The sequence below is a fragment of the Spinacia oleracea genome, chromosome 2 (assembly GCF_020520425.1).
Source record: "Spinacia oleracea cultivar Varoflay chromosome 2, BTI_SOV_V1, whole genome shotgun sequence".
NCBI classification, from domain to species: Eukaryota; Viridiplantae; Streptophyta; class Magnoliopsida; order Caryophyllales; family Amaranthaceae; genus Spinacia; species Spinacia oleracea.
In genome coordinates, this window is record NC_079488.1 from 33,258,411 (window position 1) to 33,274,003 (window position 15,593).

The following is a 15,593-nucleotide window of genomic DNA, read 5'->3' on the forward strand; positions in this document are numbered from 1 at the left end:
CAACATGTTTTGAGATTTGAGACTGATGCCAGTTGTCAGTTCGATGGAGAGTCGGTACTCCATTATGCCCATGGTGATTGCCGAGACTATTCTTTGGGCGGACGTCTTAAAAAAAGATGCAAAGTGCAGAGCTTTTGGGGGTAGTCCTTTGTTGCTGCAGGTAATTGGTTGTGAGAAACGTCCTTCACTGCGTGAATATGTATAGGTATTTATGCAATTTTTGTTAAATATGCTGTAAAGTCGTGGCACACACAGCTGTACGCTGTAAATTATTTTTTCGTACAAGAAGATGGCAGCGGTGCAATATTCCAGCGCTTTCCTGTCCAGCGCTCGACAAGGAAGAGGTGTAAATTTATGGCGCTGCCCTCTTTTTGTTTACTCCTTATGTTCGCACTTGGATTTGGCGAAGCTTATGCGAGTATCGATCAACTTATTCCTGTCGTTTTTGTTTCGTTTTATGGAGCGTTTGAGATTTTTGGATGCTCCATCTGATCTTAGGTCTTATTGGCCTCGGGCTCTTGGCAGTATAAAGTACCTACACCAAGGAGAAATTGAAGCCGAATGGACTTCATATCTTACTCATGGACTTTGTTCCATCAATTGGGTGATCCCATGGTGGGGTTTACAGTCTATGACAGGTGGGACGGAACGCATTGTTTTTACGTTGCTTGGAGGGCTAGTGCAACCCACCTATCTGTTTCCGTACCGGGTTATGAGGCAGTACGATTTGCGACAAACCATTCCTTTTTCAGATACTACTCCACCAAGCACTCCTCTTTCTCGCGGAAACGCATCCTAGGGTGGGCAGAATATTACGAAGGCCTACCCCGCTGTGATGTTACTATAGATGGGGATATTGCATTATCCGAAAATTATAAGCTTTGGATGAACTCGGATGATGTTGCAGAGAGGGCTAAGGCTCGTAGTGGTGAACCTGCTGAGTTGTTACAGTCACGAAATAGGCCCAAGTATGAGCAAGAAGTGGTGTTGAAACCTCGAGATGCTGGCGCTAGAACCCAGAGGAGGCAGACAGACAAAAGGCGCAGGACGAACATCCTTATGCTGATAATCGGCCTAGACATAGGTCTATCGGGCGTGATACTGTTGTGCCCAAGAATGACATGGACCTGGCCCCAATGAAGGGTCGTCGTCGTGAGAGAAGTAAAAGGCAAGCGTGGACCAAGAAAACTTCTATTCCTACAAGTGTAGCAGCTGAAGCTCCCAGTACTAGTGTGCATGTTCCTTTAGTTTTTCCTGTTGATACCAAAGTTGATATAAGTGCTGATAAAGTGAGTGCCGCTCTGGCATCTATGGAAGTGAGTTCTCATGGGCCATATGTAATGTCTTTACTTTTTTGTGTCATTTCCCTTTGTTTGTTTTTAAAGCTCGGGATGCGAGCGTTTGCATTTTAAACTTCAATAAAGTGTGTTTGATTTGGCAAATCCATATTTTTTTGCAAATTATTTGGACCGAATCTATTTTTAGGATTTCCTACGTATCCGCCCTAAGTTAACTTAGTTTAGAATCAGGTCGCGCGTAGTTCTGGTTAAGGCTCAAGTGAAATAAATATGAGTGAGTCTTTATTTTGCGTTGAGAATTCCTCAGAAAAGTTTTCACGAGAAAAGTTGTACGGATTTATGCAGTGTGTATCCCCCAATTGTTGGGAATATTTTCTGTGAGAGTGCAGAATTTTTTTTCGAAACACTTAAGTTTGAGCGCCAAAAAATTTTGGCGCTTCACAGTTCAGCGCTAGAATATTCTAGCGCTGGATACTGTAGCGCTGGAATTTTCTGGCGCTCTGGGAGTAGTTGCTCGCATGATTCATGTCGTTTTCTGTGTACGTAATTTGCAAATTTTTGTCGTGCACTAAAGAATTTTAAACCATAATTAAGTATGCTTTGCAAAGTTTCTGGGCCTAGTACGTGAAATACTTGATGACTTAATATTTTATTCTTCATTCGTGACTTAAGACAGTTTTGTGAGTGGTTCTCACATGGGCAAGATGTGCATACTTAAGTGTAGATGCTCGACGAGTGCATGACCCCAATTTCTTTAAGATCATTGTTTATTTTTATTTTTTATTTTTCCGGTTGCCCATTTGTAACAAATGAATGTCTGGTTTATAATTTAAGTCACTTAGGGATTGACCGCGTGAGTTTCTGTGTATTGGGCCTAAAGTGGACCCTTGTTTATTATATTCACAAAGTTTCTTATGTTTTTTTTGGTTCCTTGATCAGTAATGTGGACTTTTAAAGGATGTTGCTCATTTTATTGAAAATTAAATTAAAAAACAAACCGGAATGAAGTAAAGAGTACGTCTAAGTAAATTTTCCCGGGAAATGGTGTCCGGGATTTATTGGAAACAACTTAAATAGGTTTAGGTGGCAGCTATTCTAGGCTTGAGAATCAGACTGGACCCTGGGGTTCTAGCTCGGTGGCAGGTTCACTTGCGAAGGATTCTTGCCCCTCTCTAATAGTCATCCCAAATTGGATTCCCTTCGTATTGGTTCACTTGACGAACCGGCATCAACCCTCTTTAGTTCCTGCAGCAGTGAAGGGTGATGGAGTAATTAACCCGATCGGATCGAAGCTTTTGTCTTGCAGTGCTAGGGTGATCAGATCGGGTTTCTCCTCAAATGGCTTCAATTCATCGAACAGTGATTGCAAAGCCTGCTCTTCTATGGACAACTCGTTCTCAGGTCCTTCAAGGGCAAGGTATAGTGCCTAGCTCAAGAGGTTGTAGTCGTGGAAAACCTCAAAGTGGGGTTTCCGGGTTCCATCACTAATGAATGGTTTCGAGAAGTCGTAATAGGCACCTTCCCGCACAAACATACCGTTCAAAGTCAAATGGTATGGTTGCAAGGTGGATCTTTCTTGTCCGCCACGTTTTTCAGATTGTATTCTTTCCATCCGCATTTTAATTTTGCGTTGGTAGATTTCTCCATTTTGTGGTTGATAGCCCAAACCAAATATTGGGGAAAATGCAGGTAAAGGGAGATAAGTGATGTCTCTTCCCCTTATGCCTAGTGGCATCCCTGGAAAGTATCCTTGGGATATAGCATCATTTTTGGTATAATCTGCGATGCTCGAGGATCCAAGAATGTTGGGTCGTATATGTCAATGGCTAGGACGGTTTCTTCCATCTGGAAACCGTACAAGTCTTCTCCTTTGCCCGTGACTTCACTCATAGAACAACTAACGTCGAGGGGTGGGGAATGGATGGCTATTGTTACTCCATTATGGTTTAGCTTAACCATTTAGCGTAGAGTTGAAGCTACACCTCCAAAGTCGTGAAGCCATGGGCGTCCAAGGAGGAGGTTGAACGTGGGTTTGATGTCCACCACTTGAAACTCTGTACTACTTCCTACAGGTCCGATCTGTATGGTAAGTTTGACTTTGCCATGAATCATTCATTTGGATTTGTCATAGGGTCTTAGTCCTTGGTTTGATGGATGGAAGTCAGTGTCCTTTAGGCCTAGGAATCGAGCTGTATGGAGCGCGCAAACATTTACGGCTGAACCGTTGTCTACCAGTCCGAGTGGGATGTTTTGACCTTTGCATCCAATTACTAAGTAAAGTGCTTTGTTATGGGAGCTTCCTTCTTTGGGTAATTCTTTCTCGGTAAATACTATTGCCCGGTCTACTAAGTCCCTGGTAACTTGATTTACTAGCGAATCTGGAGTGATGTCAGTGGGGACTGAAACGTGGTCGAGGGACCTGATCGCTTTGTCACGGTGCACTTTCGAGGTGCACATTAGATCCCAAATGCTTTTTTCTTCATCAATTTTCTTTAACTGTCTCCAGAAGGGATCTTCTATAACTTCGGCTATGGGGGTGGGTCGAATATGTTCGGGGTTTTTTCGAACCGGGATAACTCTCACAAGTGGTGGGTTGATATCTGGTTGATATATCCTTCCGGGCCAGGTTTAGTTATTGACCTCGGTTTCTGCCAAAGGAGGGTAGGTGAATGGCACCGCATGCCAGTCTTCTATGAAGTAGTTTGGCCCGTGGCCTCAGCTTGGAACAAATAGACATCGTCGGCATCGTCATCCCAAATGCCACAGATGTCGCCACTCTGGTGGATTGCTGGTGGTTGGGCTAGCGGTTCTCCTTGAGGGGTTATATAGCTCAAGGGTTTAAAAGTCGTGCACTCAAGGTGATCGAGCGTTATGCAGCAAGTTCCTAGAGGACTTTTGTCGTTGCTTGGGTTGTGCACGTTAGGAAGAGGAATGATGTTATCCTCTATCATATCTTGTATTGTGTTCTTGAAGAACCAACAATTTTCAACATCATGGCCCTTGCCTCTGTGGTATTTGTAGTAAGCAGAGTCGTCCCAGTGTTTTCCTTTCACTGCGGGCTCAGGTGTTGGTCCTAAAGGAGCCATTTTGCCTTGAGTGTAGAGTCGGTAGTAGGCCGCTTCAAAAGTGGACCCTAGTGGGGCGAACTTTCTGTCTCTGATCCAGCGCTTAGTCCTTGGTTGGTTTCCTTCAATAGCGTGGACTTCTTTCGCTTGGGAATGTTTTCCTTTCTTGTAAGTGTTGTTTCGAGGCGCGTATTGTGGCCTTGCCGCAGCGTTCGGGGTATTAATATTTGAAGAGATCATCTTCCATTTTAATGCCCACATCATAGACTCTCTTGAAGGAGTCTAGACTGAGGTACCGAACGTGTTGTTTGTAAGCAGGGTCCAAGTTATCAATGAACTTTTGGACTAGCTCGGGTTCGGGAGGCCTCTGTATTATCTGAGCGGCTTGCTCTCTCCATCGGGCGATTGTGAAGCCCTCGTTCTTTTTCTGCAAGAGAACTTCTAACTCACGCATGGTTACTTGAAAGTCCATGTTAGACGAGTACTGTCGGATGAAGATGTTAGTGAAGTCTTCCCAAGTAGGGAAGGTTTCGGGGTCCAGCTCATAGAACCACAGAAGTGCAATTGATTCTAAGGACAGGGGGAAAGCTGGTAAGTACATGGACTTGTCCACGCCTTTCAAGTTCATCGCGCCCACGAAGCTTAACATGTGATTTCTAGGGTTATCTTTCACCTTAAACTTGGGCTGATCAGATGAATTAAATTTTCCTGGTAATTTTCCAGTAAGAGTTTTAGGGCCGAGCGAGAAGAATTTTCTTCCCATGCTTTGCTGAAGGACCATTTTCTCGATTTTTCTTTCGTTTTCTTGCTCATTTTGAGCCAGAGTAGCCGTTAACTTTTGGTTTTCCATGCGAAGCTGTTCCATAGCAGTGGCCATTAGCTTGACCTATGCGGCCAAATCTTCGAGTGACATGTTGCTAGTTGGTGCAGGAGTGAACTGAGGTTGGAAGACGAGGGATCCTGGAAAAGGAGAATGACGGTTGGAGACTGCAGTTACTATTTGTGCAATCGGACTAGCAATTAGGGTAGAAGACGACGTCTTAATCTTTGATCTTCAGTTGGGCGCCAAGTAGAGCAACCAGCCCGATGTTATAAGAGAGCTATTTAGGATGACGAATAGGTTTATTTTTGGACAGAATTTTGGCATAGACTCAAAATGGTTCGATTTTTTTTTTTGTAAAAGTTATTTTCTAAAGACTTAGCTTGGGAGAACGTCGAGATATTATCTTGAATGGTGTTATGCCAGTCATAAGTGTTATTGGCGAGCCAATAATTACTTTACAGATCGTTTTTATTTTAAGCCTAGAGTACGTGAAAATTGTCGAGGAATGAATCAATGGGTGCCGGAAATTTCCAACTCTGGGATGTGCAGCGTTGGAAATTATAGCACAAGTCTGTTATACGCTGTTAATTTCTAGCGCTTGCGGGATCTTTTTATGATTCGTTTGTGCAGTTGGCCTTATAGTCAACGTTTTCCGTAGCTCATTTCACCAATTCGAGCCCTTCGTTTGAGCGTTCGTGCACTAAAACGTTCAGCATTTCGACGCGAAGATATGATTCACGCGTACTGGCCTTTGGGTTTGATTGGTAAAAGCTAATTCAGAATGGTTATTGATTATTGACATGATTAGGCTTAATTCCGTGAGAATACCTTCGGCGAAATTTTGAATATGCGTTTTGTGATGGTATTTTCAGCCAGACCTACGTAGTGCTCAAGGCAGATGCGTATTTTGGTCTTTTGAATTAGTTGCACAAAGGTTCGACTCTTAACTTTTAAACTCTAATTTACATGCTTAAATGCGGGGAATAAGCATGTGTGCGCTGGAATAAAAGCAGCACACCCTAACACAACGCCAGAATTTTCCAGCGCTTCCTCGTCGCAAGCGTTAGAAATTTCTGGCGCTTCTTAGACGTGCGCTAAAAATTTCTAGCGCTGCCTAGGGTAACGCTAGTTTATTCTGGCGCTTTGACTCTGGCTGCGGAATTTCATTCTAATTCGTAGCTTCATTTATTTATTTCGATGTTCTGAAGCATTTTCGAATTTTGAAAAGCGTTGTTGACCATAAACTAAGTGTCTGGTTGGTTAGTTTCATATAGCACATAAGATATCTATACGAAACTAACAACAAGCATGAATTCAAGTATAATGTGTATTTAGTTTATGCTAGTCTCTAAGGTATAATAGGCTTGGGTGTCAAAGTGTACCAAACCTATCGCCAATCCCCTAACAGACCCTTGTCAGAGTAGCCAGGTTCATGACGAATTTTATCAAGGCCTATCTGGTACGTGCTGGAGTGGCATATACCGTGAATGGACCTAGGAGATAAGCGGTTCGATTTTGGTGGATGTGCTACATTGCAAATGCGTTGGGTGGACAACATCCGAAGCACGTTCACCCCCCAGGTGATAGGTGTCCTTAGTCCGAGCTTCCGAGATGAAACATGCAAAAGAAGCCGGGATTAGGTATGTGGTTCTGTCCCGATCATTCGTTACATTGAATACTTCAGGTCCTCCCAACTTAATAAGGAAATAATTGTGGCGTAGCATTCGATTTCTGCTATACGGCTTCCTCACCGACACACTACTTGCACAAATTACTTCAATATTGTCCCCAGTGGAGTCGCCACTGTGAGGGGGTCGAAAAAATACGATGGGGCGCCTCTAAAAGAGTATACGGTCCGCACGACTTTCCCCTCTGGATGTGGAAAGAATATTAAGTAAATAGGAACTAACTATGGGCGTTAGCCTCTTTTTTACTAGTCTGTAGGAGTCGCCATTCAGTTTAAGAATACTGACAAAACTCGATTGTCGTGATATGCCTGGAAGGCAAACATATTTGACTCACAACGGCCATAGGTTCCCTTGTGATCTCTGGTGTGGAGATCCCTCGACGTACATCCAGTGGAGTAGAGATTGACAGTTCATGAGACGTTTACTAATACGGGGAGTGCCCAACATTAGCCCTTGCGGCGGTCCTTACTAGTTCAATGCGACGACGAACATGACATTAGTTATGCTACATTACTAATCTGAGTTGGTTGTAATGCACAGACATTTACTAAACAGTCGTCAAAATGATGATTTAGATGGATTCAAGGTACTTCAAAATAAACCGATTTGTCCAGAAATTATCTGATTTAGGTGTGAGAAATATAGCAGATTATATGAGCAGATTTATAGAGGTGATGAAAGCTGTAAAATTATAGATTTCAGGTTACAGTATAGCGTAGGCTATACTGCGATGGCATGCATATTTCCCACTCGGTGTTTGAATGGTTACTCTTACTAATGCACAAGATATTATAATTAATTTGAGCAAGTGATATCTATAATCGATTCCATGCTATTATTATGCAATGGAACCACCAATTGAGGTTGGCATGAGTGGTTAAGGGTCTCTTGCTCCTTAACCTTGGTATCGGGTTTAAGCCTTGGATATGGAAAAAATCTCAATTGGGAAGGATGCTGCCCCATCGAGATACCCATGCAAATTCCCGCGGGAGATTAGTCCACTCGCCGAAGGCGGTGAGAACTCCTCGTAGTAGGAAAAAATATGCAATGGAACCCATCGATTTTCTACTTCCATAAGATGTCCTACAATCGTACGTTGAAGTGCGTATCGTCTAGCTACTTTTCGTTCTTTAAGTATTTTTTGGGTTTAGGAGAATCCCCGACTCATTACATGGATAATTGTAACTTTTCTTTTTCTTTGAACTTGGATAAGTGTAAGAATGTCTTTTGCAAAAAAACATTAACCATCATTCTTTCATTAAAATAATTTTTCTTTATTTTATTTTCATTTGTTATTTTTCGTTTGCAAAAGATATGTAGGTTTTGTTCTCTTCAACTTATAGGACCTTATTTTTAGGTCCTCACTACTACAAAAACTACAATAAAGAACGCAGGATAAAGAATGGTCAAATTAGATAGGCGCTTTCTACAATTATATAGAACGCATAACTTAGATAACCATTATATAAAATGAATAAAACAAGACGCTTCTACGCCAAACCGTTTTATATTCCTATCCCATACTTTAATAAACTTTTTTTAATAAATATTGATGAGAATATAGAACGCCTGCTAAGCATAGGCGTAATAAATCTTTTAATGCCCTTCTTTCGCCCAATATTTTTAGTGAATCTGTTAACCTAAATAACTCTCATTTCATCTACCACTTTAACTCTACCTCTCCTGCACACCGCAATTTAGATTATACACCCGGGTGCACAGTGCTCATTGTGCACCCTGTTGAACATTTATTGAAAATCTAATGAACATTGAGAACGATTTCAATGTACATGTACTAGGGAAATATTTAAACTATATGTTCTATGGATTTGAACTATATGTTCATTGGCTATATGTTCTTTGGGTATGAAAAATATGTTCTTTGTATTTGAACTATATGTTCTTTGTAAAACAGGGTGCACAGTGAGCATTGTGCACCCGGGTGTATAAACCATATTTTGCCCGCAGACACTTCCGTGTTCGATTCAGTAAGTTGAATTTCATTCTGCTTCTCAGGTCTGATTTAGTCCTACACCTTCATATTTAAGGTTAATTTTAGTTCTAATTACATATTCTGAATCAAATCAACAGTGTATTATTACTTGTCTAATTTCAATCAAACCCCTAATTTCACTTCTCTTTTTTAGCGAATTTCAAGTCAATTTGATCGGATTGCGCTTTGCAATTCGATCTACTAGCTTAAACTCGTTTTGATCGCAATTGTACAATTCGATTCAAATAATATAATTTTTCTATTGCAACAATAGTATGCTGCCAATTTTACCCCACCTTTCAACCTTAATTACTGAATTTGCCATGATGTTGGATGACGCCACGTGTTCCCATCATCCATCTGCCTTACTTGATCCTCTTTGTTTCCCCTTTCTCTTTCCTCGACTCTGGGATCTTCTTCCCCTTCCATTTTCAACAAACCCTAGCTCTCATCTCTGCAATCTCCTCCTCCCCCTTCACCTCTGTAGTTCTCTCCTTCCATCATCCTAGATTTCTAGATCGACAATCTCCGTTCTTCTTCAAGAGGATGTTAGTTTATGGTGATCGAAGGCCCACGTTTGAGGATTTTGAGAAGGAGTCCAACTATGGAACCATTGATACATTTGAAGGTGAAAATCGATTGTTTTCGGTAGTTTTGTTCTTGATTTTGCTATTTTTGATCAGTTTAACTCACTTTCTCCTTCCATTTTCAACCTTAGCTATTCGTTCTCATATGACGAATCGGTTGCTTCATAATTCGCCTCTTCAATAATCGGCACCCAAGTTCACTCCTTCTGAATCTCCTCACTATCAGCTCGTCTCTTTCTCCCTGGTATGATTCACCTTTGTCTGGATTTTTTGAATTAGGGTTTTATTTCTTGCTTTTAATTGTTGATTTGCTTTTCATTGTTGATTTTTTTGAATTATGGCTGGTTTAATTGAATTGGAATATTGATTGGTGTTTTTGTTTTATTTGAAACACGACTAGGTTTATTGGCGCATACTTTAGATTAGGAATTGTAATTTAAATTCATCTGGCAGAATCTGGGATCATACTTGATTTCCCATTTTAATTTAGAGAATAAAATTACTCTTCTTCAATGTCTCCAATCACCACCAGAATTGTTTAGGTTTTTGGTCACGGGTTTTTGTGAAGGCGGAGATATATGAGTTTGTATGATTGTAATTGGAGTTGCGTTTATATGATTGTAAAATTGGAGTTGAGTTTATATGATTGGTATTGAGATATCATGAAGTCTGTTAAAAGATAAGGTAATACATGAAGATAATTGTTCCATACTTACCATAAGATAAATACTGATGCTTATGAACTAATGATTGGATGCCCAATTCGTGGATGGTGGACAATAGTCCATGTAGAGGTACGTGCACCACTTTCAAAACGCAAGGAATTGTATATAAAACGCATATTAAACATTAAAAATAATACGGGAAGTACATCCTTAGTATAACCTTCTATACCCCAAATTTAGGGGGAATAAAATCTCTGAAAATTAAAACTCCTTTGATTTCGCTAATTCAGCAATCATAGGTCTCTCCGTCTTCCCAAACAATCTCAATCTTCATCCCTAAAATCTCTCCAAACTACCAGAAAATGAATTTATCCCCAATTTCATCACAGTATAATTTGCATAGCTTTCTTATACACAACTAATTCGATAAAAGGGGTTCAATCTGAAGAAATCGAAATTCGGAATTGTACTCCATGGCACTAGAGAACAAACACGGCGAACACAGAAGAAGAACACATAATAAAAAATCTTATGTACTCCGTATATTAGTATAGATTTTTTTTTTTTATCATATGGCGTCTTTTCTTTAGCAATTAAATTTTTGTGTCATGGAAGTCAAAAGATTGAAGTCGGTTACTTTAAGCCATTTTACACCAATAGTCAACACTACTTCACCTACAATTGCCCCCCTATTTATTGCCCTTTCAATCATTGTGTTTCTATAAATAGAGATCACCTGCTAACACTTCTTATATCAAACCAACTTAATTAAACAGTCATTCTTACTAAATCTTCTCTTCAAGTAGTGAATATTTCATGAAAATGGCCTACTCTAAGGCTTTCCTTCTTCTTTCCTGTCTCTCTTTTGTTCTCTTGATTTCCTCAATTGTCTCAGCCCGTGAACTTACCGAGTCTACCTCTACTACTAAAAAGACTCGTAAGTGTATTCTGAAATGTTTAATAATCTAGCTTGTGATTTTCATTCTTTTAATATGCATAGATTATCTGTATGACTGTATGTTATTTATTTTTGTTCAACTTGACGTAAATATAACTTGAAATGTAGCCTTGAACAAAGGAATGGAATTTTTTTTGTTGGGGTAATTAAAGTACTAACTAAATTAAAGGTTCATAGTGAATATAAAGATATGACTTATCCTAATACGGGTGTTTGAGACTTACGGAGTATATATATATAATAATATTGTACACTAGTATAATTACGAGTATACCCTTATTATCCTCTATTAGAAATGAAGGGGACACTTGACAATTGTGTATTTATTTGTTTTATACGTAGTACTGGTATATGTTAGGTAAGATATAAGCTTTTCTTATGAATATAAAAACACATACGCAATACGTTAATATAATCAGCTTATTCAAATTATTTTAACATTGCGTTTTTGTTTTGCTTTTGAAAAATATAGAATCCAGTGAGGAGCCAAAAGAGTTAGATGGATATGGGCACGGAGGTTACGGACATGGTGGTTATGGACATGGTGGACATGGTGGCCACTACCCACCAGAAGAAGAGGAGACGGATGTAAAGGAGGATGTTGAGCTAGAAGGTTATGGTCGTGATGGATATGGCCAAGGGGGATACGGTGGTTCAAGGGGTGGGTACGGCGACCAAGGTGGGTATGGTGGTTCAAGGGGTGGATACGGCCAAGGTGGATATGGTGGTTCAAGGGGTGGATACGGCGACCAAGGTGGGTATGGTGGTTCAAGGGGTGGATACGGCCAAGGTGGGTATGGTGGTTCAAGGGGTGGGTACGGTGACCAAGGTGGATATGGTGGTTCAAGGGGTGGATACGGCCAAGGTGGCTATGGACATGGCGGATATGGCGGTCGCTACCCGCCAAATGAGGAGAATAACAACTAAATAGACGAATGAAGTTATACATTTAGCTAGTTTGCGTTGTTATTGGCATGCATGCAATGCAATGCAACCTTATGTAAAATGATATTCCTTTCGATTTTCAAAATGTATTGTTAATAAGCATGTTCTACGTTTAAGACTTTCGTATATGTTAAGTAAATATAAATTAAATCATTATACTACCTACTTGTGCATCCCATTTTATGGATCTTTTACTAAAATAACTACTTTTACAATTTTATTTACTAAAATGACTACTTTTGAATTCTATTTTCCAATCTAGCTACTATTTATTTACCAAAATGACTATTTTGACTTTGAGTAAAAAACATTAAACTAGTTTGGTTTGGTTTTCTTTACTGCGTAATATATAGTGAACCAACTTTTTTGTTTTTTCTTTAATATGTTTTTGTTATTTATTTTTTTTTACTAAAATGTAAGTAATTTGAAGTGGAATGTAACATCTGAAACAAAATAAATTCAATCAAAAGTTCCTTATATTGTACGGAGTACTTAGAGTTTCGATTTCTTATTAAATTGAAACCAAAATTACAGAATATTGAATATAATGAAATATAATTGAGTCTCAAATATGCATGAAAAATAAGTCAGTTGGGGAAATTGGAAAACGCCAGGCTCTAGTGATGTCAACTTAAATATTAGAAAGATAAAAAGAACCCAAAATTTATATATAAAAATACCCCCCCCCCCCCCCAAAAAAACAACATTAGTTCACTATTTTAAAAAATAATTCAAACCAAACCGGTTCACTAAAAAAAAGATAAACCGGTTCATTGTGTAGACACCTACTTTTGTCCCCATTCCCGAAAGGGAAGGTTCGATGATGAGAACATAAATCTCCACTTGACAACGCATTTCCTATAAAATAACGAATCTCAATCACCCTTTCATTTCACCCGAAACCTGCTATTTATAGAAACCTGCTATTTATGGAAACCTGCTAAAAATAGTAACTGCCGTAATGGGTAGTTATTAAAACTAGCAAGTCATAAAAGATAGAAACCTGTCAGAATTAGGTGTTGCACTCTAACATAAATCCTAAATGAGATAGAGATTATGAGAGAATCCTATTCCTAATATGATTCGAAAATAAGAGTCACGTATTAATTAAAATCCTAACGAGCCTAGAGTTCGTAACGGGCCCAGACGCATTCCGTCACAAGCTTAATACGCACTAAAAGACTCAATTAAATCTCAAACACTCCGGATTTTAGGAATCCGAATCTGACTAAGAAAACAGCCCAGATCCTATTTTCAACGCCTGGCTCTGGGCGCCGAAATCTTCGGCGCCCAGGCCTGGGCGCTGAAATTACATGGGACGTGATCTTTCCTAGTTCCTCGTGGATTAGAGCTCTACAATTCTATCTTTCCACGAACTCTTTTCTATAAATATAGCCCAAGTTCGACGTGAAAAAAAAGAACACACAATTATTATTCTGAGTATTGACTCTAAACCCCTAAGCCTAAGCCTCACGCTGCAAAAACTGATCACGCGTTCTGTCGCAATCGATCCATAAATCGAACAGAACGTATCCTGTCCCATAACTTGAGATTCGTTAAATAAAAGGAGAAATAGCAAAGTCAAAGTGGTTAGTTTTCTGAGAACCATGACGCACCTCTCAAGGGTGCGTCGTAATTTGTCCCTTTTCCATGATTTAATTGCTTTCCTCGCCCTTTTTGTGACCCTTTTTGTGAACTGTTAAACTAACTAAAATCTGATTGTTCTATCACGCCTAATAAATATGATATTTTTGGGAAATTGGATTATCATGCTAGGTCCCTTAATACAATCTAAATCAGATAATCGCGCTCGATCTAGTACTATATGTTGCATATTGTTAAAATCAACTCAGATTAATTAGTTTAATAGTTAACACATGTCCCTTCAATTATTTATGTTGAGCTAGTAAGGATATCCTGCCTCTGGAGTTATCGAAGAGCGAGTACTCCTCTCGGTAGTTACAGTCCCTCGAACCCTCAATCTCTACCTTGCGGGTGTATGTTGAGAGATCCCCACACCAGGGATCACAAGGGAACCTACGGCCGTCGTGGTCAAATATAATTGCACTCCCTTTATGTCACGATAACCGGGTTTTGTCAGTTTTTCTCAGTGTCGTTAAAAACTGAATGGCGACTCCTATATTACTAGTCAATTGGGTGTAAACTCACAGGAAATCCAATTACACTTGATTTGATAAAAAGAAACGTCACACCCACGAGGGACAAGGTCACGCATTAGCCTCGTGCTTTTTCGACCCCCTCACAGTGGCGACTCCACTGGGGATAGTGAAGGAAATACTCGTGCTCGTAGGTAATCAAAATAGCCGAAGGGTGAAACGATCCTACCCCGCGTTTATTTCCCCATCAAGTTGGGACGACCTGAAAATCAGCATATTAATGTGAACGGACAGAACCGCATAACGAATCTTGGCTCCCTTGGATGTTTCATCTCGGGAGTCGGGACTAAGGATACCCATCGCCAACCGGGGGGTGCATACGCTTCGAATGTTGTCCACTCGGCACTTTCACTAGTAGTACACCCGTCCCAAACCCAATCGCTCGCCCATTAGGTCCTTCTCATTGGTGCATGCCCCCTTGGCTTACATCGTGATTGGCCTCTTGGGCGAAATTCGTCTGTTGAAGGCACTACCTCGACCAGGGCATGTGTTGGATCTGGGATAGAAGCGGTACCAAGCCAGGCGCAAATACTACCCATAGAAGCCTATCATAAACTACATGACATATTATTATTGCCTTATTGCCTCATGATGTAATGTTAGTTATGTGTAACGAAATATGTGATTGTGTGCGACAAATAATGCTAGAAAACCAACGACCTTAAAAATTGCCCAAACATTCATAAACCAATTTGCCAAAGAGTTATACCGAAATACGTGTTCCGCAAACCCGAACGATCGCCACAAAAATAAGCGACGCTCGGGATGGCCTGTAACGAATCCCACAAACGCTGCACAACGCGTAAAGGACGTTATTAGGCAAGCACGCGAAATCGAAGTCGCATAAACAAAAGTAGACGCAAACAGAAAACGAGAACCAGCCAGGGACGCATTTCAACGCCCCTGGCTGGGCGCCAGAATTTCTCACGCCCTACGCTGGGCGCTGATGTTGCTGCTTGGCCTTCTGGTCAGGCGCAGCAGCCTCGGTGCCCGCGCAAAAGGAAAATACGTAGCACAAAAAACCGTTCGTAAAAAAAAAATTCCTACGAGGGCGTATCAAAAGGCACTCGATTCTAAAAGCGACTTATGAAAAATAAAATAACTCTTTGTGTCGTTGTTAGGCCTCCTATGACGACAATGTTCGGCTCCAAAACCGAGCACGCTAATTGAAATAACCTTGAATGTCACATGGGCCAAGTATTCAAAAAATAATGTTCAAATGGAGTCTTCAAGGAAAAATAATGTTCGAATAAAAAATAAATCCGAGTCTAGACTAGGCTATGCCAAAGTACAATCTAAATCCTAAGTCTTAGTTATCTTATCCATAGAATCGGTCCAAATGCTTGGTGTCGTTCTGCAAGTTAAAAGGTTAAACCATATTGAGTCTCCCTTCC

At 40.3% G+C, this 15,593-nt stretch overlaps 1 protein-coding gene across 1 annotated transcript; it reads left to right on the forward strand.

Moving 5' to 3' along the window:
* The first annotated feature begins 10,863 nt into the window (after positions 1–10,863).
* LOC110796765 (glycine-rich cell wall structural protein-like) lies at positions 10,864–12,183 on the forward strand. The gene is made up of 2 exons (XM_022001850.2): positions 10,864–11,056; positions 11,550–12,183. Exons 1-2 carry the CDS (start codon positions 10,936–10,938, stop codon positions 12,002–12,004), a joined length of 576 nt encoding a protein of 191 aa, XP_021857542.1. The 5' UTR covers positions 10,864–10,935; the 3' UTR covers positions 12,005–12,183.
* The last annotated feature ends 3,410 nt before the right edge of the window (positions 12,184–15,593 follow it).